This window comes from Falco peregrinus, chromosome 3 (genome assembly GCF_023634155.1).
Source record: "Falco peregrinus isolate bFalPer1 chromosome 3, bFalPer1.pri, whole genome shotgun sequence".
Taxonomy (NCBI): Eukaryota; Metazoa; Chordata; class Aves; order Falconiformes; family Falconidae; genus Falco; species Falco peregrinus.
Window position 1 is genome coordinate 120,771,906 of NC_073723.1, and position 27,563 is coordinate 120,799,468.

A 27,563-nucleotide genomic window follows, 5' to 3' on the forward strand; every position below is an offset into this window, starting at 1 on the left:
AGAGACAGACTTGAATAATGTGGTGAGGCATTTGTGCTAGCAGCTTTCCATACAGCAGTCTGACTACTGTACCCAAGTCGGGGGCTGTAATCCCTGCAGCCTGATACCCAGCATCTCCCTTCCCAGACCCCATGCACAGAAGATGTGCTGCTGGGTACTGAAGCGGCAAGTTTGGCATCTAAACATGCTCCAGAAGCATGGAAGGCTGTAAAACTTTCTGCTAGAGGGAGAAGATGGGGGAAAGAAAAGTCTGTATATTGCAGGAGTGTCTCGGGCTACAGAAACTAACCCTGTCGTACTCCTGGGGATTTCAAAGTAGTATTTGTAGCCTGCATGCGCAAGACTGAATTTGTGTTGAAGCCAGTGCTTTCTGTTTTATAATACCCTGTATATGAACTGGATCCAGCTGGCCACCTACAAAAACCAGAATAAATGCTGTATTGGTTTTACTCAGAAATTAAAATCAGAACTCCTCATTTATTACAGAAAAAATACGCAAATTCCTATCTCTGTATGATATTTAAATACAGGGAGGGAAAAACAAGGAACCCAAGTTCATGACAGTCGTGCTGAATTTATGCAGAATAAGATTTACATAAAATTTATGTCTGTTTTATTCGATTTCCATAAAAATGTCCTTATCAGACGATTAGCTGTATATCCCATCGTCTGTTACTTACTTAAATATCATGGCAATTTTGCTAACAGGTTCAGCATTAGCACTTGTTTTCTGATTAGGAAAAAGCTTCTTTTGAGATGAAGAACCGGTGGTTACACTGGCTAGCTCTGGAGTTCAGCGCAAGGCTTTCTGTGTTTAGACACAAATGCAAACTATCATAACCAGTGGTGATCTGCTAACAAAGGTCTGTGTGCACAGATTCCGTCAAGGACAGCTCTTGTCAGTGATGCATCTGAACGTTTTTGTCTTTGCAGGTAAAAAAAGCCAAGATGCAGGAATCCAGAGAACAAAGCTTGAGGTACGTAATTTCAATTTTTATTTTAGTGTGGAACATTTACTAATATTTTTTATCATGATAAGCTTCTATTTTAGAAGCTTGCGTATTGTTTTGTTTTTCACAGAGAAAGGGCAAATAGAAGTCATTTTTGTATTTGATATAATTTTGAGATTAAGTTCCCAATAAAAAAAATTAACTGGCCCTTTGGTGTTAAGCTTTTATAAAAGTGACCACAAAGAGTCTTAATTGTATCACCAAGCGTCCTGTTTTTCACAGAATCTGATGAGATTGTCATGTACTGCATATACCATGCATTTATTCTGGTGAGACTCAGAATATTTTAGTAATATATGTGCTATGATTCTCAGCAAAACTATGCGGATAACGCTTTTGAGAATTTAAACATTCTAAAACTGATAGTCTCTTCTGTTTGAAGCTGTTGTGTTGTACTATTTTTAGCCTCAGTAGATGCTTTCTGATGTATCTTATATTTAGGAATTAATGACTATTATTATCTAGTGCAAAAAGCTGTATTAGGATGTATTCTGTTCCTGTGAGTAGTAGCGAATACTGCCAAGAAAGATTTCTTCTTGGAGCCTCAGACATCCCAATATGAGTGAGGAGGAAACACTGTGTGCCATTTGTGCCGGAGTGGATGTGGTATATTGAAGCCCTGAATGAGGACGTTGGTATATATTTTTTGTAAAAATCACAGGGAATACTTTAACAGGAAATAGTAAGCAAACAGTGTATGCAATTCGTTGTATGTCTAACAGTTAGAAATTTGAGCTAATCACTGCAAGCTCCCTTTCCAGCCAGTATAAGGTGAGATAAACCATGTCCTAGGAGGATTTTTTCTCTGTTGGCTGCGGAAGAGCTGAGGGCAGCACGGGCAGGCCTGAAGGTGCCAGAGTGAATGGTGTTGATCCTCCCTCGGTGTGTTACCCTGCTTCAGTGCCATCACAGCTTTCCTACAGGTGCCAGTAGCCTCAAGATTTGAGTGTAAACATCCTTGTTTAGTATTTAAAAATAGCATGGGGAATGGCGGGATAAAATTGCATTTCTAACCTGCTTATATATTCTGTTTAAATATTCTGGCTCTATTTTGATAAACCCTATATGATTTTAAGTTTGACATATGGAATAGTTTAAAATAATTTGTTAGACCTGTTTCTGCTCAGCAAAATGATTTTCAGCCTATGTCAATACTCTGGCTGGTTTGTTGTAGCTGGATAGTGGGAGTGGGGAAGGGAAGAGCTGTACCCGGTGAGGGATTTCTCTCTTGGGAGCATGAAGCACCCCTAAGAGTCTTAACACTTTGGTGGGTGCAGCATGCTCTGCTGGTCAGGCTGGTCTGTGGATGCTCTCGGTAGTACAAGGCAGTTGTGCTGCAATTGAGAATTTTTCTCCCAGTCTGTGAGAATTGAAAAGTTGTAACTTATAGAGAATAAGAGCACCTGGGATGGATGTGTTCCAAGAGCCACAGCTGCATGTGTTGAGAGCAGAAACATGGGCTGGTATAGTATGGTCAGAAACTTTATCTATTAGATTTTCCACAGGAAATGATCATGATGAGCAGCTCTCAACCTGCTTGCAAATGGCATGCCATGTAACAGCTGCAGACTGACTATCTGTGCCACAGAATCGCAGCAGTTTTTTCCCCCAAGAAAAACAGCACACAAATACCCTGAGTCCAAGTAGAAAAATGTTATTTTCTTGAAAAATTCACACTGTTATGGAAAGTCTGTTCATCTACTAGTATTGAGAAAGATACCCAAGGGTTTTTGTTACAAAGGTTTTCAGGGGCAAAAAGCCAGATGATGCGTTTTGCTTAAGGTTCACTCCCTCTCACAAAAGGAAGGAAACTCGTTTGTCTTATAACCAAATCCATGGCACGCAGTAGCCAGCTCGCCCCTTGCTGTGTCCCAGGAAAGCTGCACCCCCTGCCCCAGGGGATTATCTCCAGCCCATCCTGGAGCAAGGAGCTGGACAAAAGGGACCTGTGGGAGCCCAAAGGACCAGACCGGGGAGGATGGAGCTACCAGGGTGCTGCTGCTCGGTATCACACACTCCTCAGCTTCCCTTCCCCCACAGCCTGCAGGAGCCCAGTAAATGCTGCCCTGCGTGGTACGTTGTGGCCCTGCGGTCACAGACTCCCATACCCATGGGAGGCTGTTTCACTGCTGGGTTTGTCCCTGAAGACCAGTGTTGAAGCATCCTTGAACTGGGTGTCACTTCTGTGCTTAAGGAATGTTCACAGGTCTTTGGATTATTTGGCATTTATCACACACTTTCAGTTATACGTCCGTTTGCTTTGTCTCTATGTAGGATAGGAAGTACAGGTAATTTCATCATGAAACTGCTTTTTCCCTTTATGCTTGCCTTGTTGGCTTTATTTTTATTGTTTCTAGTTCTGCAACACAGCTTTTCATGAAATTTGGAGGCATCTGTGGTGTTCTGCTGTTCTGAGTCTGCAGTTTCACAAGATGAAGGAGCCAGTACAACTGCTTATTGCTGCTGAGGGGAAGTTCTGCTTGTAGCTCAAGTGTGCACCAAGCATGGTGCTCACTGCACCCCTCTGTGAGCTGGGCCTAGTTAGTGTCCCAGCAAAATAACTCTACAGTTTTTGTGCTGGATGAACAGATTAAACTTCCATGGAGAGCCAGAGGGTGCCTGAGCTGACACGGGATCAGGGGGCTGTGCCCCGGTGGCAGGGAAGAAGCCGCAGCTCCGAGCTGCTGCCTTATCTTCAGAGAGCAGCTGGGGGGTGGATGTGCTGGCCGGGATGCGGTGGGTTGGCCCTGGCGGGGGGCCAGGTGCCCACCGAAGCTGCTCTGTCACTGCCCTCCTCAGCTGGGTGGAGGAGAGAAAATGCCACCAAAAAGGCTCCTGGGTGGAGATAAGGACGGGGAGATCACTTAGCAGTTACCGTCACGGGCAAAACACACTCAACTTGGGGCAATGAGTTTAGTTTGTTACCAATCAAGTCAGAGTAGGGCAATGAGGAATAAACCCAAATCTTAAAAAACACCTTATGCATAACTCCCCTCCGGATTCCTCTCCCTCCCCGAGCGGCACAGGGCGATGGGGCTGCGGTCAGTCCCTCACACGCTGTCCCTGCTGCTGCTCCTCACACCCTGCCCTGCCCCAGCGGGGGTCCCCCCCCGGGCTGCGGGGGGATCTGCTCCCCGGGGGCTCCCCGGGCTGGGGGCACAGCCTGCCTCGCCGGGGGCTTCATCACGGCTCCGGGGAACCCCTGCTCCGGCGCCTGGAGCCCCCCCTGCGCTGCCCTGGGTGCCTGCAGGGCTGCTGCTCTCACACGGCCTCGCTGCTCTCTCCCGCTGGTGCAGGTTTGTTCATTTGTTGCCCCCCCCTCACCCTGCTGTCCCAGAGGTGCTGCCACCGTCGCTGGTGGGCTCGGCCATCGGTGGGCCTGGCTGGGAGCCGGCTGCGTGGGCTCCGTGGGGCACGGGGGAGCTCATGGCAGCTTCGCTCCGCGGCCGCCCCGGCAGCGGCCCAGTCACCAAAACCTCGCCACGCAAAACGGGGACAGTTTGATGTGTGGTTAGAGCTGCAGATCTCCCTCTTGGGATCTCTTGTGTGAAATACCAAGGAGTGCACAGCTCGTTCCTGTTAAGAGTCAGTTTGCCTTGGTTAGGAAGGTTGAACCCAGGGGTTATGATGTCCAAGGATGTTAATTTAAGAGTTCATAGTGCTAATGATTGGCCTTTGTTTGTCCTGGCAGTCATGTGAGCAATGCAGAAGTCAGCGATCAGAAACCTGAATCTTCAAGCATTGGTTCAAACCTTCCCATGTCCGGTGAGAGTAAGTATCTTCTGTATCTTCTGGAGTTGTTCTGCTCCCACTGTCCTTCCTCTTTTCTTCCACTGGTCTTGTTACTTTGCTTCATCACGCACAAGTTTTGTCTCCTCCTTGTAATCCTTAGCCTGTCCTCACTATCAGTTGTAAAGTGAAAGTTTGCTGTGGTGTTTACAAAGTGTTAATGCCTGATGGTAAGCAAATATCTCCTAACAAATATTTTTGTGTCACTGCCTGCCAACTTGCTACTGGGTACTGCTTTGTCTTACCCGCCTTATACATGATTTTTCTTGAGGGTTGAGTTGAGCAATAATAACGCTTATTGTAAGAGATGTTATTTTTATAAATCATTATCTCTACATAGCTGGTTGGGTCTTTTGTAATAATATGCCATACACTTAGTGTTAGACTCTAAACTCTTATTGAATGTCTGCAGAAATTCCTTATGAAAAAAACTGAGAGGAAACTGAGGCAGATTCCATAAAGAGATGACATAGTAAGTGAGAGGTGGAATGTATCCTTTCTTCTGGAAAAAGAGGACTGGAGGTTATTACAAAAGTAGGATTCCTGTGTAAAATACCTTTGATTGCCCATACTTACTTATAAGTGTAAATCATCTCAACTTGTTTGAAAATATGAAATATGTAACTTTCCATTGCTAACTGATTGCAGCTACTATGTTAATCAGTTGTTTGTTGCAGGAGTTACCAAAAGTTTAAGCCTGCAAAATCTGCTGCCTAACTGGATAAGCCATTTACAAATTCCAGAAGGTGCATGCAGTAATATTGTGAGGGTTGTTTGGGTTTTTTTTACACCTTTACCTAATTCTCGGTATTCTCTGTATGCTGATTAAAAAATAAGAATTCTAGAAATACCATTACTACATTTCTATTCAGCTGAATACTGACATTCTTTAAAAAAAACCAAATACAAAAGGAGGATGTTTTTTGCAGGACAAATGTGAGAATATCTGACAAGCGTTGAATGAAAGCCTGTAGGTCCAAAAGTTCCCAGTTTGTTTCCTGTTGTATCTTTGTGGTACATGGGTTTCACACCATGAGTAAAGGCAAACACTGAGGCCCAGAGGGAGGTGATTCGTGGAGCATTCAGAAGGTTGAGCATGTGGTTGATTGCTTATATTTCTCAGCAGCTTATGCTCAGTTTACACTAAGATGAGATTATTTAAGTATCAGAATGCAAATGTTAAGAGTTAAGGTTGCCTGTGCAAACTAACCTGCTCCCCTTAGTGGATGCAGCTGATAAGAGAGTTAACTACATGATGATACGAGCATTAGTATTGTAGGGGACTGTTCCAGATAAGGAAAGTGTGACTTGCTGGAGCACATCGCTGGCACCTGGAGCAAATCCCAAGGCAAAGTATGCTGTTATCCATGACCATTTTTTTTTTTGAAAATGACAATTTCTTTTTGAAGACAGTTAGTTGAGTCACTCCAGAAGGGAGGGGGAAAGTGCAGTCCCTTGTAATGCTAGTGGTGGAGGAGCCAGGGCCCCGGACCCATGCAGGAGATGCACTGCTAGCCTGGATGGATTCCCTCCTAGGCAGGGCTGGAACCTGGGTGCTTTGCCTGCTTCCGAACTGGCTTCAGATGGATAAACTGGATCCACAGCAGCCCAGCTGTGTCTGCTATAAATCTGGGTATGGTGCTTGTAGATTCAAACTGGTAAACCCATTTACTATGCCGATTTAGAGTCACAAAAGTCATCTAACCTGGAGATCACTGCAGCATGCTGCACTACGGTGGTGGCATGTGCCAGAGGGGCTGCACAGTGCCGCATTCAGTGCCAGGTTTCCTGCACATCCTTGCTTTCCTTGTTTGATGGACAGGTGAGTATTTATCAGGCCGGCTCATCTGAATCCAGGGGGTTTTTTAATGGCTTTTGGGTTAAGACATGGCAACTCAAGCCCCCTTCTCTACTCCAACCGAGAATGTTGTAGCTGAGAGCTGTCTAATATGGGGTATACTAGAGCCATAGGCGGTGCTAACTGCAAAGATTTTGAACATTTCCTCCTTGAATCTGCAGCATGAGTGACTCTGTCTTACCACTTTCAGAGTGCAATTTCTATGGATTTATTCAAGCAGAAAAATGTAAACATCCCATTAGATGTAACTGCTGAATTTCTTTAGCGGCCATCTGAATTTGAACTGTGAGCCTTGTGCACTGCAGCTTAGCCTGTTATCGCTCAATGCGTGGGATTAAGTTTGTTGAGCTGGGAGCTGCTCCTTGGTGAAGGATGGATTGCTTGAGCCATGCTCTGAGTAGAGTATGTAGAAAAGGGATGTGGAAGAGGAGAGCTTGGCAAAACAAACATCTGCTTTTGGGTCTGCTCCAGGACACAGAAGAGAATTGTTAAGCTTGGTACAGATGAAGACCCTTTGGCCCATGCAAGGTTTTGGCCAGGACTGAAATCAAAGTTTTATCGTGACAGTTGCAAGAGGTGGTAGTACCAACTGGTAAAGAGAAAGAGCACTGTTACAAAAGGGAGAAAGAGTATTGGCTGAATTGTCCACCTGCTGTGAGCTGCCAAGAAAAACATGTCTGTGTGCTGGTTTAACAGCGCATTTTTGGAGAATTTGCCTTGAAACAGATATTGAAGGCACTAAAAAACCTTTGTAAATCCTGTGTTGTGATTAAAATGTACTTTGCATGCTGATGTTTAATTGTCATTATTTGCTGGGTTTTGAAATCTCCCATGTAATTATACAAACTTTTTTTTCCAGTTATGACATGCACTGATTATATCCCAAGGTCATCAACTGATTATACCTCACAAATGTATTCTGCAAAGTAAGTCAAACAATTGTAACTGAATTCTGTAATTCTTACTTCTTTCTGAAGTAATCTTTTTGCATCTATATGAATTTCTGTAATGCTGTAAATCACATTTTTGTATCTGCTGGCAACAGATACTCATTGCTGCGGACACTGAAAGTCATAGGAGGCACCCTTTGGCTTCAGCGGCTGTTTTATGATCAGAAGGATAAATGACCCCCTTCAAGTAATGAACAACACAATAGTCTTGTTGAATAATGCCCATACTATTTGAGGAATAAACAAACTGGACATAAATTAATATAAGGGGAAGATAGGATTTTCTTGTCATTCACCATGGCTGGGGATCTTAGTAGTTCTTCCCATTGCAGCACAGTAGGCCTTCATCCCCTGTGACTGCTTTTGTATTGTCTGTCTGTGTGTCCCAGCAGTGCTGACACATAACTGCTGTATTGCATCAGCTTTAGGGTTTGGTGTGGCGAGGCATGGGAAGTGAAACTAATTGCTTGTGCCTGTTGGAACAGGGAGTTGGTTGTACCCCTCCCAGTTCTGGGATAAGCACTGGTGCTGTGGCATTACAGAGGAGTTTTCCCTGGTGTCACTGCAAGAAACAGGCAATGTGTATAAAACCAAGAGCCTGAGGTATTGGGAAACACCCACGGTTTATTACACTGAGGGCACATGTCAGTGTGTGTTGTTTCTTCTTTCTAAAGCATTTTTTTTATGTGTCTTCTGGTTTAGAGACTGAAAGATGCATAGTGTAAACGGTTCTTTTTTACTCTTGTTCTTTCTTTTATCAAGGCCATATGCACATATCCTTTCTGTACCTGTATCGGAAACCATGAGCCCTTACCCTGGTCAGACTCAGTACCAAGCACTACAGCAGTCTCAGCCCTACACCATCTACCCCCAGACCACGCAAACTTATGGACTACCTCCTTTCGGTAAGAAGTAACTTTTCAAAGATTTCTCAGGGCCTGCTGTTATTGTTTTATGTTGTCATTAAAAAGCCAATGTTAAGCTTAACCAGGTGTGTCGGAGGGAAGAATTTGTAGGAGAGCACGTGCCCAACTTAAATTCCAGATCAGTACTGATCTCTATATGGGACTTTATATTATAATACATTATTTCTTAGAAAGCTGTTTTCCTGGCCATCAATTTGGATGTCTCCCCGTGAAGCTTGCCAGATGGTTCTTAGTTTGCGATCATAATTCTGTCTGATTATGGTATAGCTGTGTTTGTGCAGTTTTCCTTTGTCAGTGAAATCACACAAGACCCTGTACATGTCTGCTGAAGGTATTTTTCCTTTCCTTTTTGCTGCCCAGGATTAAATGTTTTTTGTTATTTCATCTTTCAGCAAATGTAGATTTCATGCTACAATGTCTCCCAAGTTTACTAGGCAAGTAAGTTTGCTGAAGTTGCACAAATACTTGAGCCCCCTGTTAGCCACGCCAGTTTTTGCAGATGCTTGAAGGGTCCAAGTCCTGTTGTAGCTGAGCAGCTAAAGCTGGATGAGGGGGTTGGAGACATTCACCCTGTGCTCCCTTTGTAGTGCCTGGAGGGAGAGACACCCCTCCGGGGTGTTGGTCTGGTTTAGAAGATAACGTCCATCTCTCTCCATGACATGTGAAGGGAGTTTAGGATGAGGAGTGCAGACAGAAGAAAAGCTAACTTCTGTCTGGGTTAGCTGGTGGAAAATGCTGCCTGGTCTTTTGATTTACGCTGCATATTAAAGCGTCAGGCACTGGGGGGCAAAAAATGTGATTGACTATCCCCCTGCATGTATGAAATTTTATAACTGATTATTAAAATTTAACATTTTAACTTCTCTTTTCATTTTTGATGTTGTCCAGCTTGGTTTCATACGTAAATATCATATAATGTTGCCAGCTCTCAAAAATGTGTGGTGGCAGAGGCTGTTTTGTCCCTTAGCACCTGGCTCTGATGCGAGGGGAGAGCATCACCCTTCCACGCAGGTACCTGGGAGAGACCCCGTGTGCTGCCAGCGAGTGTGAGACCACCACGCGGGGTCTGTCACAGGGGCTTGTGGTCACACGGCGTAGCTAAATGATAGAGCCTTGTGCAGGTTTATCTGTACTGCTAAAATATTACTGGTTTGAAGTGTAAAAGGATGATTTTTTCCTTAGCTGAAGAGCGAGATGTCTGTGATTAAAACCAGCAACATTTGTGGGTTTTGATAGCTGCTGACACAGCAAGGACTTTTATAGAAATTACAAAACAATTGATTTGTTGTGCCATTTTTGAAAGATGGTGTAGAAAAGATAAGACAACTAAGCTCCGTTTTATTACACATAAGTTACATTACTAGTACTGTTTAAAATAATATGGCACAAAGTGTAGAACAAACTTACATTTCTTTCTTTCTTTCTTCTTTTTTTTTTTTTTTTGTAACACCTGGGATTCATGAAAAGGAGTTTCCTTGTGGATGAGGGATCCTTAGGAAAAAAATGATAGCTTTTCAGTAACTTGGATGTAAGGGTTTGAGCAAACAGTATCTCCCAGATCTCATTTCCCCTGTGTTAATGCTGAGGTACATTGTTCTGACTGCTCAGTTGAGCACCACGAAGTGGGAGCTGTGCAGGGTGTAAGTGTTGGGCTGTTTTAGTATTTGCTGTTGCTGCGTTTCTAGCTCAGCCCCTGCCAGTAAGGCTCAACTGCCGTTTCAGAGAATTCTAAAAACATCCAAACTTCCCCACCACCTGGGCTTCTAGGCGAGGACCTACTTGGCTCTGTGTTAGATATCCTGGTGAGGCAAAGGTCGGGCTGTTGTTTTTGCTGAGCTCCCTTCATTCCTCCAGGAGAGGTTTTCCCTGGAAGGTTGGACCAGTGCAGACAAGTCTGATGCTGTGTCCACACTCAGGTCTTCAGCTGCCAGGGCAGTTTGTCTGCTGTCTTTCTGAACGCTCTGTCCCTTGGCTTTTTGTCTGGCTGTAGTGGTGGTGGTTGTCACAGCAGTCTGTTACCTACAACCTGTGCCTGACCCCATGTTATGGTTGCTGGAACATACTTCTCTTCCCTGGGTGCCTGCACTTTGCTTTCAGTGCCTTCTTGCACTGGTTTTTGCTGTATCTGAACAGTGGCCGGTGGTTTCCTTTACTTCATTTTTTTAGTGTTTATTGGTAGTTTGTTGTGGATGGTGCACCGAGGCTGCCTTGTTCGTAGGTATTTTACTGTGTCATGTGCTTGGTTTTTTTAAAGGCAGATACCTCTAAATACGTGCGGTGCTTCCTTGAAGTGTTAGGCCAAGATTTTTAAAAAGGAGTTTTAGACTTCTAAAATTTTTTTGGGGGAGGTAGGATGTAGGGGTTTGTGTTAGTATTTTGTGTGTGTGACGTTTTCTTGGTTAGTGGTGGTGGCTGTGTTTTGGGGGGAGTGTTTGGGTTTTTTTAATCCAGAGGTTCTGGAATTTGGGGGTGCCTAGCTGCTTCAGTGTAGTACCCTGAATTTAACAGTAGGAATTCTTCTGAAGACCTAGCAAAGAGGTCAGCATTTTCTGTTAACTTCATAGGAACTTTTCTCTGTTAAATGTCTTCTGAAATGTGTTCACTTACTGAAATGTCTTGATATGGATTTTGAGGTCTGTTATTAAATACCTGAAGTTTTAGTCTGAATTTAAGTGTTTGGAAGGTGTTAAAAGTCATATTTCTAGTAATGGAAATCATACTGGAGTGGTACCTGCTTGATCATACTGAGAAGATGGACCTTGCATGGCGTGGTGGACAGGTGGAGGGTAGAGGGCTGAACATGCAAGTGCAGAGGAAATTCTACAAATTGTTTCTGCTCACAAAAATCTCCATTAAGCAGGTAAGGATGTGCCCAGCTTGCTCAGATGTTTTACCAGCATCAAAGGGCCTGTTCCAGAGGTTTTGTGACCTTCTACTGCTTACTTGGTTTTATGCCGAAAAGAAGGCATCGTGGATTATGTAAACTGGAACAAAGCAGATGTATTTTTAATAGGAAATTCAAGCAAGCTGAGAAACACAAGCATAGTTTTAAGATCACTCAGGTCAGGATGCTGTTTTCAGAGAAGAGACGACCTATGCTCTTGCCAATTTGTCACCTCTCCTTGTGCTGTAATACTTTTTTGATGGTACTTAGTTCTGCTTGGGACATACTTGTGGTCTGGAGAGATTTTATTAGAGAAGCAGTAGAGTAGTGACATACAAGCTGCATACGTGTGGCTGTAAGTTGGCATTAGAAACACTGGGAATGTGATGGTTTGCAGTAACTCAAGAAAAACCTACAAGTGATGGGCTGTCCTGTGTGGGGCCAGACATGTCCTGTGACTTTCTTCTGGCCCAGCTGCAGTGCTGTTGTTGGACAGGGGGGGTTCTTGTTCCCCCTCACCCAGCTTCCTCTCTGTCATCCTTGAGGCTGTGCTAGCTTATAAATGTCGTGCAGAATGAGAGGGAAGGACAAGGCCCAGAGTGTGCCTTCCTGTATGGAAAATAGAATGTGTCTGTACTGAGAGGTGACAAAGAAACAGTCATGGAAAGCAGGGGCTGAAAGATGCCTTAACATGTGACCTGAGTCAGCTCCCGCACCGACGTGTGTGTTAGACCTGGGGTTACACTCCTTAAGTGATAATTATCCTACAGCATTCAGAGTTGGTTTGTGCATCATTGTCAGGGTTGTTAGGCACTTCTGTGTGCTCTGTGACCATCTCACTATGTTGCTGTCTGCTCCTTGTCCATCTATCTTGTGCTGTAAGGAACTGTCGGTTACTCTGCCCTCTAGAAAAGTACTCACCTATTTGAAGATTGTGGCACACCCTTTCCAGACTAAACAAATACAGCTACTCCCAATCTCCTTAGAGGATCTGTTTCCAATAAATTTTGTTCTGGAGTTCCTACAATATATCTACAGTCTTTCTTAAATCAGTCTTTCCCTTTTGTTTGCCAGTTATCACAGTTCTAGAGGCTTGGAACAGTAATGAAGTCGCAACCTGAGAGTCAAAGAATCAAAACCCTGGTGTGGCTGTACAGATAGGTGAATGACTTGACTCACAGGTGACAGTTTGAGATCAGATACGTAAATATATCAAAGAGACATTGCATAATTTAATTCTGACAGAGCTACAACATGGAGCAAGCTCTTGGAGTTGCTGCTCCTGTCCAGCTCTATAGTCTCCTGTGTCTTCTGGGTAAGAGACCTGGAGCTCAGAGCCTGTGGCTCGTCCTGCTGGGGTGGGCGAAAGGCTGCAGGTGGCTCGCACAGATTTAGTGCTCCTTTTTGTGGGGGGTTAAGGAGGAGGGTGGACTTTCTACTGCCCCTGAACTTTGTGTCTAGCTCCAAACATCCTTTCTCCCTCTGCTTTGCACACCTCCTGCTTGTTTTTAAGTAGATCCTCTCAACTGATTCCTGCTTTCTAACCAGGGCCAGGGAGAAATGCGTTTGACTTTGGCTGTAGGTCTGGAAATACTTAAACAAAAGCCTGCAGAGCCCTGAAGAATCGGGCCTGAGCCGAGCTACTTCAGTCGGATGCTGTGCGCTAGCCTAGACCTTAACACGGCACCTGAGCTGAAACCATGCTGCCCCTGTGTGCCTTGTACAGATGAATTACAGTCACTTGGCTGTCTCTGTGCTCTGCCCAGTGTTGTTACAAATGCCTTCCAGAATGACAGAAAATCTAAAGAAACATTTAGATTTCTTTTTTCCACTGTTTTTGTTTTTTTTTTTTTTTTTGTAGCTCCATATTCGCAGTTGTAAGTCTTTGAAAATCACTGACTTGCAGCTTGTTTTAAGACAGTCAACCCAAAGCCCACTGAAGTAGTGGAAGCCTTGACCTTGACCTTAATAGATATCAACTTCAGCCTCACTATGTAATAATTGAGGTTATTTGCAGTGCTGTGCAACTCAGCCCAAACATCAAAGGGATTAGCAGTTCCTTTGTACCGACGTGGCAGTGAATCTTACTGTGACACTAGCAGATTTTTAGTTGAAAGCTTTGGAAATTGGTCTTGTTGGTGCTTTTAATTTTCTCTTTTTCAGCCAGTTTTGTCAGCAGCTCTAATCCATGCACAGCCTGACAGCACTTACTATTGCAGAAATTAAAATTTTCCATGTCTGATTTGTAACTTGCTTTTGTGACAAGCAAAGATCTTAATCTGAGGTAGCAGCATGCTGTTTGGTCCCAGCATATTTGTTTGTAACTGGTCCAATTTATCCAATTCAGGTGCACTGTGGCCAGGTATGAAACCTGAAAGTGGTTTAATTCAGACTCCATCTACAAGTCAGCACAGTGTTCTTACCTGCACTACAGGGTTAACCACAAGCCAGCCCAGCCCAGCACATTATTCTTATTCCATTGAAGGTAACTTGGCATGGTTTTTATCTGCATCTCTCTCCACCTAATTGAGTCCAGATACCACAGGTAGAGAGGCTTGCACGTTTGTTCTTGGTTTGTGCATGCTTCTTTATGCTTTGCCTCTTCTCTCTTTGGGCGTGTGTTTGTGTTTGGTTTTGTATTTGCTACGTACCTCTGTATGCACCAGGCTGGCTTGGTGGTGCCACGCTGATGGACTTAACAGGGTGAAGAGCAAACGGGAAGGGAAGAGGAGACTAAATGTTGTGTTCTTGCATGCCTTTACTGGGAATGCTCTTGCAGCTCAAGCTCTTTGTTGGTGGTCTTTATCTTGATGTCAGGAAATACACTGTCTGACACTGGAGTTTTTTAAACATATTTTTTTTAATTACTTCTGAAGGTAGATGGCTCTTCTATATCATACACCCCAGGTTGGTAGATCCGCTAGAAAGTGAATTTCTCAGTGTAAAACTAGCCTGCAAATATCACAACTGCTGGAAGTGCCACATCTAAGAAGCCAGGTGCTGAATTTCACCAGATTCCAAAGCAATTTTTAGGAGTAAATGTGCCAGTTAGCTGAATAATGGAATATTGATCCATAGGCAAATATGTGCAAATTGATATATATATAGATATATATAGAGATATATATGTATTTATTTTTAGGCAGGATTTTTGCCATTTATGTTTGGGTAATAAATAGTGAAAAATTGTCTCTTTCTCTGTAGGTTTTAAAAAACATTTCAGGAATTCTTAACCTATTTCTTGTGTCATATTTTCATAGAATAATTCAGGGATTTTGGGAGATCTTTAGTTCAGCCTCCTGCTCAAAGAAGAGTTAACACAATTCAGAACCAGGTTGCTTAGGGCTTTATCCAGTTGGGTCTCAAAAATCTCCAAGGATGGAGATTTTGCCAGTTCCAGAGCCTGACTGTCATCATGGTGAAACCTTTTTTCTTTTGTCCGCTCGGAGTATCCCCTCTTCCCCGAGAGAGCAAAGCAGCCAAGTGAAACATAAAATGCATTAATTGCCGTTTCTTCCCATCACATAAAGGAGGTTGAAACATCTTTGAAAAAGACTGAAGCCAAGCCGAATGGGATGAATAAGGCAGGAGAGGTAGGGATGTAAGATCTGAGGATGAGGTCTGGAAGTGGGGGAGAAAGAGAGAAGAGAAAAAGAGTCATGGCAACTTCAAAGCCGTACTTGTTTGCTGATCTTTTAAACCCGAGACCATGAAGTGGTCCCCTCTGGCACATCCATGCCAAACATTTTTGTGTGGTTTTGGCCCATTCACAGGTGAAAGGAACTGACCCACAGTGCAGGAAGAAATGGTTAATCTGTGTAGTGGGAGCCGTTTGTAAAAATCTGATGTATAACTTTGACTAGATAAAGGATAATTAAAAAAATGTTGGAAGGAGACCAGAGTTAAGATAAACAATGAAGTTCACGTGAGGGCATCTGTGTTTTTACCAGAATCCCAGCACTTGGAATCTTTTTTCTATGATTTCTTACCTTCTGTTATCTATCTCAGTGGAGAAGCAGCCTCTTCAGAGCACTGCAGGTGAGAATCACTTTCTGTTTGCTCTCCATGATAATCTTGAGAGAGGTGATAGAATAATCTGTTTTATAGACAGTTTATCTCCTCCAGCTTCACAGCAGGTTTGTTCTGTGTTAGTGAGGATCTTTTCTGGAGAGCTGCTCTTCAGAGTGCCCTAGGAAGTGACGTTTTCTTCAGGTAATAACAGCCTTGATTGTTTCCGTAACATGTATTGTTGGAAGAAGTTTTAGTTGGAAAACTAGCCCCGGCCCCTGTTCTCCAGCAGTTGCTTATGAGGACTATCTGTCACGGGTACCTTATTCTCACAATTGTGCTTCTAGTAGCTGTGTAGCTACAGTAGGTACTTGAATATCTTCATTACCATTGTTGCTGTTCAGTACAGCCTTTTTTCCCTTTTCTGTGTTCTCCCCCCAAATTCTCTCCTATCTGTTTTTGAACACGGCTGCTCCGATCTATGAGGGGCTTCCCAGGGGCTAATTACTGACCTTCGTTTCTGCTTCCGCAGAGATGTCACCCTTCACATTTCTCACCTCTTGTAAATACTGTGTATTTCTGCACCTCTTTGAAGATACATTTCTTTCAGGTTTCATCTTTTTTGAGGCATATTTTGGATCCATTCCTCTTTCCAGGAGCTTTCACCAGGTAGTATCTGTGCTACATTGATGGAGAGTTCATGGTGGGGTCTGTTGCCCTGGGGTAGAAAGACTGAAGCCTTCAGAAGCTTGACTTTTTCAGTCTTGGGGTGAATTCTGCATGGGTGTTACTTGCAGAAAGTGAGGGCTTTTCTCAGAGTGATGGTGAAGCAGGCGATACTGTGGGTTTCTCCAGGTCTTTTCATAAGCATCGAAAAGTGCTTTTTGGTTTTATTTGTGTGCAGAGACAGAAGGTTTAGCAAAAATAGTATTTCTGCTGGCACCTGGTTTAGTACATCCTGATTTTGTTCATGCCAATTTCATTATTTGTTTTCACTAATCTTTGAGGGTCCCAAAACCTGGTGTGGAGTAATGCTTAATGGAGTAGCCCTGGGGCTGTAAAACCACAAAATCTGCTAAATGACTGGTGTTCCCAGACAGTGCTCTAGCAGCCTCTTCTGTGTTTTGGAGGAACTGAATGCAGTAACATGGAGGCTATTAAACATCTTAAAAATCACACTAACAACCACATGTCTCTTAAGAATTTGTCCTACAAGCTGTTGACAAATTATTTCAGAAAGTCTCATCCAAGAAACAGTTGTAGTCTCACAGGGATATGGGGAGATATGTTCGCTTTCTCCATTAGGAAGCACCCTTCTTATACTATTTGAAATATTTTTACTGTTTCCTTAATTTTTTTAATCTAGTTAGACTAAATATACTAAGTCCAACGCAGAGAGAATTTTTTTATCAGGGCTATTTAAACACATTTATTTCCTAACACATTTTACTGATGTGTTCTGATTAATTTTCAACTACTACTTGATTGAACATCAGAATATGATTGTTGTCTTCTCAAAACTCTTAGTAAAGATGTGAAGCCATTGTAATTATACTCCAGTTGCTTAGCAGGCATGGAGGGAAAAGGTTTCTGAAACATTTTGATAGTACTGTTTTTAAAGATACGCTAGCTCTCCTTCCCTGTAATCCCAGATGAAACGTAATTGGTTTGAAAATATGCTCCAGCTCTTTTTTTGGCTGTTACAAGCAGACTGGTACTGGAAGCACAAATGTTTGCACATAAGCCTAGTAAGTACTTTTCTCACAACCTGGATTTGTCTTGTCTTTTGTGATTTTTTTAGAAGCATTTAATGCAGTAATTCTTAATTTTACAGCATCAACTACCAATGCCAGTCCAGTCTCTACATCCTCAACTGTTGTCAATATTTCCACATCAGCAGTAGCCAGCATCTCACAGGTAAAACTTCCTTGCTATATTTATGTGCAGCATCTCCTTCACCTTTGTTTAACATGTTACTCAAAACTAACAAAGGCAGGGCAAATATTTGCATCGCTTCAAATGGAGCACAATGGGTACTAGAGTTATAGGGCTTGGTATGGAACTCCAGGTCAGCAAAATTACTCTTTCTGTCTCTTTAACCATAAAGCTTTTCCCTTTGGCCTTTGCAACAAACTCACTTCGTATGTTCAAAGCAGTTTCCTTGTCTGCCGATTGTGTGGAAGGTGGATCTCTAAACAGGGTACTGAGTTCTCTGCAAGAGAGACAGTGGAGAAGAAAACTGTTTTGAGAACCAAACCTACAGGGAGGATTATAGGTGGATGTTATTTCAATGCCTTTGTTCTCCCTCAGCAAGGAAAGGAAAATAGGTTGAACACAAAACAAACTAAAACCCCACAACAGTACAGTAGGAGATGCATTCTGATGGTGCTAGAATAGAACAAAGGAAAAAATCCCTGCAGCTAGCATAGAGCCCTTCCTCCTGACTGTGACCTGCTGCAGGTAATACATAGCACTGTCAGTGTTAACTGCCATTCTGAGTATTTAGATATGCAAAGGAGCCCTTCAATGTCACAACTCTGCAGAAAGAGAATATAGGAAGTGTGGAAAATGCAATGGATGCACAAAAATTCTTGTATGCTTGTGCTGTTGGTTTTTAAGTTTCTTTCATTAACATAAAATTGCTTGGAGCTGTAAGGGGAAAAAAAAAGATTTTTCTTTCGGTAGTGCAGACCAGGGTGCCTGGTTCACAAGTCCACTGCTCTTTGAGGGAACCAAGGAGTGCACTGTGTGCTAGAAGAGTGTGACATGACATTTGGGATGGCTGCTTTCTTTACTATCTGTAGCAGAAATTAAAATCCTCAAGCACAGCTTCAGGTGATCAGTGATCTCCTAAATGAGTAAATAGTCTTCATAAATGGATACCTTTCATCACAGCATGCAAAATAGTTGCTTGCTGAAGTCAGGACATGAGTAAAGGCAGTTTATCTGTAGCTCTTGTAGCTGGCATTGCACCCTCAGCCAGTGCCAAGATGACTTTCTGTTGCTGTCAGTACATCTGCTCTCAGAAAATAAAACACAAGACAAAACCACAAATTCCAGAGCACAGGGTGGCTTTGGCATCCACTTGATACTCCCCTGTTGCTGTCACATTATTCATAATGAATTATTTTTTGAAGAAACTGGAGACAGAGTGGCAGCCCTGTGATTGCTAGCCTCCAGTCTGCAGAACCTGCCCGTGTGCGGGACTGTTGGGACGTCAGATCCCAGCCCTTTTGGAAGGTGTCTTACACAGACAGAATGAAATAGCATAAAGTCAGACTGTGCTTGTGCTGGGATTTCTCTTTGACAGGCATATTCTAGCATAAAAGTCATCTTAATATAGAATCACAGAACCCTTTAGGTTGGAAAAGGCCTTTGAGATCAAGTCCAGCCGTTGCCCCAGCACTGCTGAGCCCACCACTGACCCATGTCCCCAAGCACCGCATCTACGTGGCTTTTCAGCACCCCCGGGGATGGTGACACCTCCCCCCCCCCCCCAGCTCCCTGGGCAGCCTGTGCCAGTGCCTGGCCGCCCCCTCGGTGAAGAAATGTTTCCCAACACCCGATCTGACCCCCCCGGCGCAGCCTGAGCCCGTTTCCCCTTGTCCTGTCGCTTGTCGGCTGGGAGGAGACCGACCCCCCCTGCCTACACCCTCCTGTCCGGGAGCTGCAGGGAGCGATCAGGCCCCCCGAGCCCCCTCCTCTCCAGGCCGACCCCCCCCAGCCACCCCAGCCCCCTGCCCGGCTCTGGACACGCTCCAGCCCCTCTGCGTCCCTCTGCCCGTGAGGGGCCCAAACCCTAGCGTCCTTTCCCATCTTTGAGAGACAGGTGAACCCCATCTGTCGCCAGCAGGCCTGGTGCTGTATAAATGGTGCTGACCCATGATCAGAAATCACGAAATGTAGCCTTTGCCACCAGGCCTTGATTCAGGTATTGATCTGTATGATCTGTCGATGACATGCTCCATCGTTCCCTGTAACTGGCAGGACAGAAGAAAACGCCGCTTGTGCTCCTGATCCCACGACCAGTCATGTAATATTGTTTCCTGAAGTGCTCTATCATAACAAATCCTTTCCTCTAACAGGAATATCCTACATACACAATCCTGGGCCAAAGTCAGTACCAGACGTGTTACCCGAGTTCTGGCTTTGGAGTCGTAACGCCGTCGGACAGCAGCACGGAGAGTTCTGCGTTAGCAACAACTACGTATCCAACCGAAAAACCAAATGCCATGGTGCCTACGCGGACGGTGCAGAGGCATTCCTCCGGTAACAACTGGATCTTTAACAGGGGGGCTGCAAAATACCTTTGATAAACACTACAGTGTGCAGACATGGGGAAAACTTTTTTCCAGAAGGTGATTGCAGCACCTTTGCGTGTGGGCCTGGACGGGACGTTTGCCTTCCACTGTCAGGCTGGTCTCGCTGGTGTGCGGAGTATTATGGTGGGCAGCCAGACTGACCTGCTGGAAGTCTTATACTGCTGCGATTCAGTAGACACCTACCACGTTCTTTGAATGCCCTAGGGAGAGGGGGTTCCAGGGGTGACTTGAAGAGTTGCCAACAGCAGCTCCCTGGGGACTGTAGATTCTGTCATGCTGGGGCTGGGTGTTCACCTGGGCTATCCAGTCTCAATAGCTCCTGCTAGCTCTTTCCCTCCCGCAGCTAGATATTCAGATTACCTGATAGCCACGACATAGCTGCCGGTCCCAGTTATGGGAACCCTCCGGACACTACTCAGGCGTTTTCAAGAGCTGTAGTTCAGCCATCACCTCTCAATGAGTTGGTCCTCGATGTGCCCAGGAGTACATCCTGTCCTTTCTTCTGCATCTTCATGTAAACCATTTTTTGAAATGACAGCTCTTCTGCTGTGCTTTGCATGTGAGTAGATCTGCTTCTGGATAGCAGTAAATTACCTGGCACTTGTCGAGGGAGAAGATTTTTGCTGGTAAGAGAAGAAATGTAGAAAGTGGATTGAAAAGGTTTAATTGACTGTTCTAGAGAAGTCACAACTTTAGCTGGCCTTTTCCACTAATGCCATGTAATGTACCATTTGCAGTGGTGTTGACTAAAATTTCCTTACCAAAAATACAGTTTTCTATACTTAACAAGGACAAGAGCAAAGACGTAGTGTTTCTTCCAGTGTCTTACACAAGAAGTTCTGAAATTCTTATTGCATTGTTGAACAGTTTTAAATCAAAATCTGCTGCCTGTTGTAACTTGGTAGACTGGAAGAAAAAAAAATATAGATTGTCTTCATTTTTGTTGGTGCCCTGGGTCTATCCAGGATGGAGTTAACTTTCTTCATAGCAAGTCTGCTGGTGCTGTGTTTTGGATTCATGGCTAAAGCAGTGTTGATAACACAGGAGCGTTTTGGCTGCTGCTGAAGGATGCTTGTACAGTGTCGAGGCTTTCTCCCCTCCACACCCCCTGCAGCCAGCTTGTGTTCTTGTCCAAGAACCTTGGAAGGTGACACAGTTGGGACAGTTGACCTGAGCTGACTAATGGGACTTCCCATACCATATACTGTCATGTTTAGCAGTAAAAACTGAAGCAAGTGTTTAGCTTCCAGGGTTGCTCTTGCTTGGACGTTGGCTGGGCATCGGCCTGCTTGTGGGAGGTGGCGAGTGATTGCCTTGCAGCACTTTGCCTTCTCCATCTTCCCCATGTCCAGCAGTAGTACCTGGGCTCTGCCAGCTCCTCAGACTTGTTCAAGAAGCCTGAGAGCAGGGATGGGTGGCTGCCAGTGAGCAAAGCATACAAATCAAGAGTCCTTAACTCAGTGAAGTTCCAGACCTCTCTCACCTTTACCTTATGGATGCTGCAGACGGGGATGACAAACACCGCACTATGATGCTGTAAATCAAGAAGCATGGTGCTTCAAGCACTTTCCCTCTTTCAGGAAGCAGTTGGCCTCTAGCTGATGTGAGCAACAGCAGATTTACCCATGAGAATTTGTTCTCATTTGATGTTGAAAACCTAAGGAATTGACCTTTTATTTCAAGGCATGGGCCAGGGAGCGGCCCAGTTGTTAATGTTTTCAGTGCTTTTTTCTTAGCTCAAGAATTCTCCAAGTTCACCATTTTGCATTAATTTTCATAGGTATTGTAATGTCTTGTCTTCAAGAGCCAGACTGGATTCAGGCTCTTTCAAGTCTTCTGTGCCCTCAGCCTTCCCACTACAGTTCTGATCCTATTTCTGAACTGGTCAGGCAGACATCTGGGATGTTAACTCTTCTGCCTGAACTGTTAATAAAGGGTTCAGACAGTATCTCCCATCATGGTCATAATATTCTGCACATCAAAACATGATTTTTTTATTTTATGGTGGTGCTTTCCTTTTTCCCTGGGAAAGGGTGTTCTTACCAGTAGCAGAACAGGCTCTGTAATACATCCCCATCAGCCATGGCCACAGTGCTTGGCCAAGTCGCTGTCTCGAGGGCCCAGATCATCCCTGTTGTTCTTTACTAATTCTTGGATAGGCCCATGGACCTGTAGTCTAGGTGAGTCTGCTTCACAGCTAGCACACTGCGGATTTGCGTGCGATTAGCACACTGCAGATAACTGTGCGCTGGCTGCGGTTTAACCGTTTAAGGCTTTACAGTGGCACAGGGGTGAGTAGCCTATGCAGAGGTAGAAACATCATCTGTTGTGTAGTGTTGCTTGACACAAAATACATTTGACTAGTTGTTGTGGTTTAACCCCCGCCAGCAACTAAGTTCCACACAGCTCCCCTGCTCCCCCGCCGTGTCAGGATGAGGGAGGCGATCGGAAGAGTAAAAGCGAGGAAGCTCGTGGGTTGAGATAAAGACAGTTTAATAAGTAAAGTAAGAGACACACACACAAGCAAAGCAAAACAAGGAATTAATTCACTGCTTCCCCTGGGCAGGTGTTCAGCCATCCCTGGGAAAGCAGGGCTCTGTCACGCCTAACAGTTACTTAGGAAAACAAACACCGTCACTGCAAGCATCCCCCACCTTCCTCCTTCTTCCCCCAGTTTGTACACTGGGCATGGCGTTCTGTGGTCTGGCATATCCCTCTGGGCAGTTGGGGCTGGCTGTCCCAGCTGTGCCCCCTCCCAGCTCCTTGTGCCCCCCCAGCCCTCCCGCTGGCAGGGCCTCAGAAACCCAGAAGTCCATGGCTTAGTATAAACATCACTTAGCAACAACCAAAACCTTCAGTGTGTTATCAAGGTGATTCTCACACCAAATCCAGCGCACACCCTGAACCAGCTGCTGAGAAGAAAATTAGCTCTCTCCCAGCCGGATGCAGGACACTAGTCCAGGAAATCTGGGAGGGAGAAATGCTTTCCTTTGTACACTCATTCCAGACTGAGGGTTTCTGGTACTCTCTCAAGAAGTATTAATTGAGTAGTAAAGCAGTTCCAGGGTGGTGAGACATCTGAGGGGTTTCAGACCTTAGGATAGAAGGTTCTTTGGCTTTGTACTGCAGGCAGGATGCAGTTAAGTAGCTCAGTCCTGGTGGACTGAATTGAGGAGACAGCTGCTTTGAAGTGATGGGACAAAGAAATCATGTTTTATGTTCTAATAAGGGTTCAACTACTACTGCATCAATAAAGCAAGATAACATCTTACCTTCTGCAAAGGAGGTTTGTGGCCAGATGCTGTAAGCTTTATGCTGGTGTTTGTTTTGAGACATGAGGGGATGATTTCTTTCTTTTAGGAGATGCATCCACAAGTCCTTCATTATCAAGAGCAACAGCAAGTAAAGAGTTAGATGAGCAGGCAAGAAAAAACATCCCTGGGAAGAACAGGGGGAAGAGGAAAGCAGATACCTCCTCCTCACAGGACAGTGAACTAGAGGTAAGTAGCCATCTTGTTTTCTACAGGTAGCGCTGCAGAGCAGTGGTGGTGGTAAAAGTCCTCCTCTCTTTCTTTCACTCTATCTCCATGGAAATGGAAGGGGATCATCGAATGGTTTGGGTTGAAAGGGACATTTGAAGGTCATCTGGTCCAACCCCCCTGCAGTGAGCAGGGACATCTTCAACTACATCAGGTTGTGCAGAGCCCCGTCCAGCCTGACCTTGGACATTTCCAGGGTTGGGCCATCTACAGCCTCTATAGGCAACCTGTTGCAGTGTCTCACCACCATCATCATAAAAAATTTCTTCCTTACATCTAGTGAAAATCTGCCTTTTTTAGTTTAAAACCATTACTCCCTGTCCTGTCACAACAGGCCCTACTAAAAAATTTGTCCCCATCTTTCGTATAAGCCCCCTGTAAGTATTGAAAGGCCATAATAAGGTCTCCCCAGCGCCTTCTCTTCTCCAGGCTGAACAACCCAAACTTTCTTAGCCTTTCCTTACAGGAGAGGTGTTCCATCCCTTTGATCGTTTTTGTGGCCCTCCTCTGGACCAGCTCCAGGAGGTCCATGTCTTTCCTGTGCTGAGATGTTATTTGGGAAATTCCCGTGACCCATGCTGTCTGAGAACTGGCCCAAATGAGTTCTTCAGTGGTCCTTGACAAGCATCACCTACACGCATCTTGAAATCATAGTGGCGTCAGTGGAGGAGACATCTGGATGTCTAGTACCTTCTCCTGCTCAGAGCAGGGCTGTCCCCAGCACTGAAACCATGGCTTTGTTTGGCTGAGTCTTGAGAACCTCCAAGGCTGGAGATTCTAGATCTGTTTAGTGATCTGTCCCAGGACTACTACATCGACCTGGGGAAGGAGGTTGTCTCTCTCCAGCTGGACTCTTCCAAGCTGCAAATTTTTCCTTCTTTTTCCATGGCAATTTTCCTTCTGCCACTAATGAAAAGAATTTGTCTCCATCTTTGCAGCTCCCTTTCAACTAGTTGTGGTCTGCTATTAGATCCCCCTTGGTCTCCTCTTTGCTACGATAAACCATCACACCTCCCTCAGCCTCTCCTCTGGGCCACTGACCGTCTCGACAGCCTTTTGCTGGCCCCTCTCTAGTTCCCTCATGTACCTCTGGAACTGGGGATGTAATCTGGGGTGACCTTCCCAGTGCTGAGCAGGGTGAGACAGCACCTTCCTTCAACCAGCGAGGCACACAGTGTTCAGCATGCAGGTCGTCTTACCCCAGGGAGGGTGCTGCTGGCTCATACTGTGCCCGCTGTCCCCTCCAGCTCCTTCCAGCCTGGGCCGATACGAGAGGTTGTTCTACCCCACGTGCAGAATCTGCAGTGAGTGACATTCTTCTAGTCCCTGTTGGCCCAGTTCTCAAGTTTATCAAAGTCCTTCTGTACTGAAGCTCTGCTACTTCTCGTGGCAGCCAGTCCCCCTTTTTCATCAGAGCAAAGGTGTCTGACAAACGCCCAGGTCATTTACCTGGTGCTCTCCAGATCACAGACAGTAAACTTTTACCCTGGCAGGGCTCTAAAATTCATTAGCACTTCATAAAAGCAAGAGAAGCTTTTCAAATAGTTTGAGCAAGAAGGCCTTACTCTGAGTGTGTAGTCACACTGTAGCAGTATAGAAACTCAGAAACTCCACTGCATAAACTGAAATAATTTAATAATATGTTCAGCCTGTAAGATGGATATTGTCATTCATATCTGTTAAAAGCATACTGCAACTCACCACAAAGTTAACCCTAAAACTTGCTCCTTTATTGTAGCTCAGCGCTTGGAGTGTTTCTGCTCTAAACTGTTTTATTCTCTGTGCAGCGAGTGTTTCTCTGGGACCTGGATGAGACCATCATAATCTTCCATTCACTTCTCACAGGGTCTTATGCTCAAAAATATGGCAAGGTAATACTGTCTTTTCTGTGGAAGAAGAACCGTATTTGTCATGCAGAATTAAATGTTGATCTTTGGAAAAGGAATACAAAATTATATTTTGGTTTAAATGTATAAGGTGATACTTTTGAGTTGTTGGCAGTTTGGGGTGGGGAAAGGACACTGAATTTGGCTTTATACAGAACTAGGATATGGACATCACAAACGCCTTTCAACAATACAAGTCTTAAAATCTCAAACTGGTTTTTGTCATCGTTAGGAATTATTGAGGTCATAGCACATTGTGAAAGAAAGTATTTTTTATCCTTCAAAATACTGAAGATTTTTGAATGTTTATTTGTGTTACCTCTGAAAATGTATCAGTCCCTGCTGTGCAGTACTGAAGTGTTTTGTTACATTTTGGGTCAGTGTATTACCAGAATGTGGGTGTGGTTTGTTTTTTTTAATGGAGTTATGTAAAATATTAGGGCAATTGTAATTCACAACACTGAATGCAGGTGGAATTATGTCAGTCTTGATATACAGTGGAAGCTGCGGTGTAACTGATGAAAGATTTATCACAATTTACTTCTGCCTTTAACCACAGTGAATTTACATTTTCCTTTTTTTGTTTTACCAGGATCCAACCCTAGTGATTGGCTCAGGTCTGTCAATGGAGGAGATGATTTTTGAAGTAGCTGATACTCACTTGTTTTTCAATGACTTGGAGGTACATGGCAAACGTTCTCGAAAGGCAAAACTCCGCATTACCTGGTCGGGATGATGGTGCACCATTTGTGAGGGCTGTTGTGCTTCAGAGCTGCTTGATGCCAAAAAATAACAGTCTGCCAGAGCTAAGTGGTTCTAAGCACAGCCGCGTCAGAGGTGTGCTCACTTACCTGAGACAGGCATTCGGCAGGCTTCTAGTGTCATGAGCTCTCGTAGCAATCTGATGGGTTTCTGCTTGAACCTGTATAGATAACAAGAGTGATGTGGGCTTTGTCTTATATTTGCATTCTGAACTGGTAAACTTTGCTTTCACTGGTCCTGTTTTGAAATGGAGACCAGAGATGTGGAGAACAAAGTGGCCTGACCTCGAGCGTGTCAGTTCTCAGGGGCTTTGACTAAGTCAAGGACAGGAAACAACTTGTGCATCTCAGCCGGTGCCTCAGTGGGTTGCACTGGCCATGTAACAGCTGTGAAGGACACGCTTCCAGAGACAGGCGTGCTGCGCAGCTGCAGGTCCCACAGCACCTGCCCTTCTTCTTTCCTGCAAGCTGTCTCTGCCGCTCTGCCGTTCCCATCCTGCCTCAAGAACTTCTGATCAGCTCCCATCCTCTTTCACGTGCAGTACTCTTCACCAAATTAAATACATCTCACTGTTGTGCACCACTTCCACTGAAGTTGAATATAAATCTTTGCTTTAATCATGGCAATGCCCTGTGCTGTGCACTGATGAATTATCACGTAGGAATGGAGGCAGTAATGCGACCTATACAGGAAGACGTGAAGTTATGCCAGAATCTGGAACTAAATGGTAGGAAGTAGCAAATCTGATTCATTTCTTCTTTGAGATGAGTCCACAAATATGGATTCATGAACCTAACTTGCAGAATTTACAGAACTAGTTTGAAGCTTAGTAAGGCTGAATAAGAACAGTGAATCTTTTGAATAAGAACTGTGAATAGAAGAAGAATTGTAGGTGCATCACTGCTGCACATTGTGGGAAAACAAGAAGGTTTTGTTGATGCAAATACAAACTTAAATGAAGTTTCCATTTGTGGCTGTGACTGCTTGCTGCTGTGAACTTTGCAAAGGTGGTAATGACAGTTACCTCCCTGTCCCAGAAAAAAACAAACCACCAAAACCCCACCAAATACAGTCTCCTGTGCTGGAAAGGTAGTCATTGGTATGTTACACATACTTGCTGTAGTTGTTGGTTTAGTAGCAGCAGTAGGAAATTCTTGAAATGGGGAAAAATAATTTCTTGTCCTAAGGTATTTGCAATTTATCTCTGGGTTAAATTAGCTGTACTAACTACCAGAGTCTTGGCAGTGTCACCATGCTGATGCTTCACTCCAGGGCTTGTGCTGTGGCTCTCCAGTAACAGAATTAACCATGAGCTCTGTTCATGAAATGGAATATCAATACCTGACCAGATAATGTAGTTTTGGGGTATAGTTGGTTTTGTTTGGCTTGTTGTTGTGAAATGGAAAAAGAGTTTCAGATGGTGAGTGAGCTTTGAGTCCAACCTGTTTAGTGAGTGTCGAAGATCCTTTTTTGCAGGTAACTCTAAATGTCATGGACACATGCTGCTTCCAGACTTTTCTGGTATTCAAATCCCAGTCTCGGCAAGGACCTGTTGGCGCTGAGAAGTAAAACCTAGGAGTGGGAGACAAAGCTGATGGAAGCTATGTATAGCTTTGCAGAGGCAGTATG

General features: G+C 44.4%; 1 protein-coding gene across 13 annotated transcripts in view; it reads left to right on the forward strand.

Moving 5' to 3' along the window:
- The window catches only part of EYA3 (EYA transcriptional coactivator and phosphatase 3), a 60,062-nt gene that overhangs the window by 24,891 nt on the left and 7,608 nt on the right, over nucleotides 1-27,563 (forward strand). For 2 of the 13 annotated variants that reach the window (XM_055798211.1, XM_055798214.1), the window contains exons 3-12: nucleotides 934-977; nucleotides 4,702-4,781; nucleotides 7,517-7,583; nucleotides 8,370-8,512; nucleotides 13,765-13,902; nucleotides 17,260-17,342; nucleotides 19,511-19,694; nucleotides 23,108-23,247; nucleotides 25,074-25,157; nucleotides 25,765-25,854. In XM_055798211.1, coding sequence (XP_055654186.1) covers nucleotides 934-977; nucleotides 4,702-4,781; nucleotides 7,517-7,583; nucleotides 8,370-8,512; nucleotides 13,765-13,902; nucleotides 17,260-17,342; nucleotides 19,511-19,694; nucleotides 23,108-23,247; nucleotides 25,074-25,157; nucleotides 25,765-25,854 — 1,053 coding nt within the window. Of the gene's footprint in view, nucleotides 1-933; nucleotides 978-3,738; nucleotides 4,307-4,701; nucleotides 4,782-7,516; nucleotides 7,584-8,369; nucleotides 8,513-13,764; nucleotides 13,903-17,259; nucleotides 17,343-19,510; nucleotides 19,695-23,107; nucleotides 23,248-25,073; nucleotides 25,158-25,764; nucleotides 25,855-27,563 lie in introns of those variants that run through there. The other 11 variants (XM_055798212.1, XM_055798208.1, XM_055798207.1 and 8 more) reach the window with 11 other exon arrangements.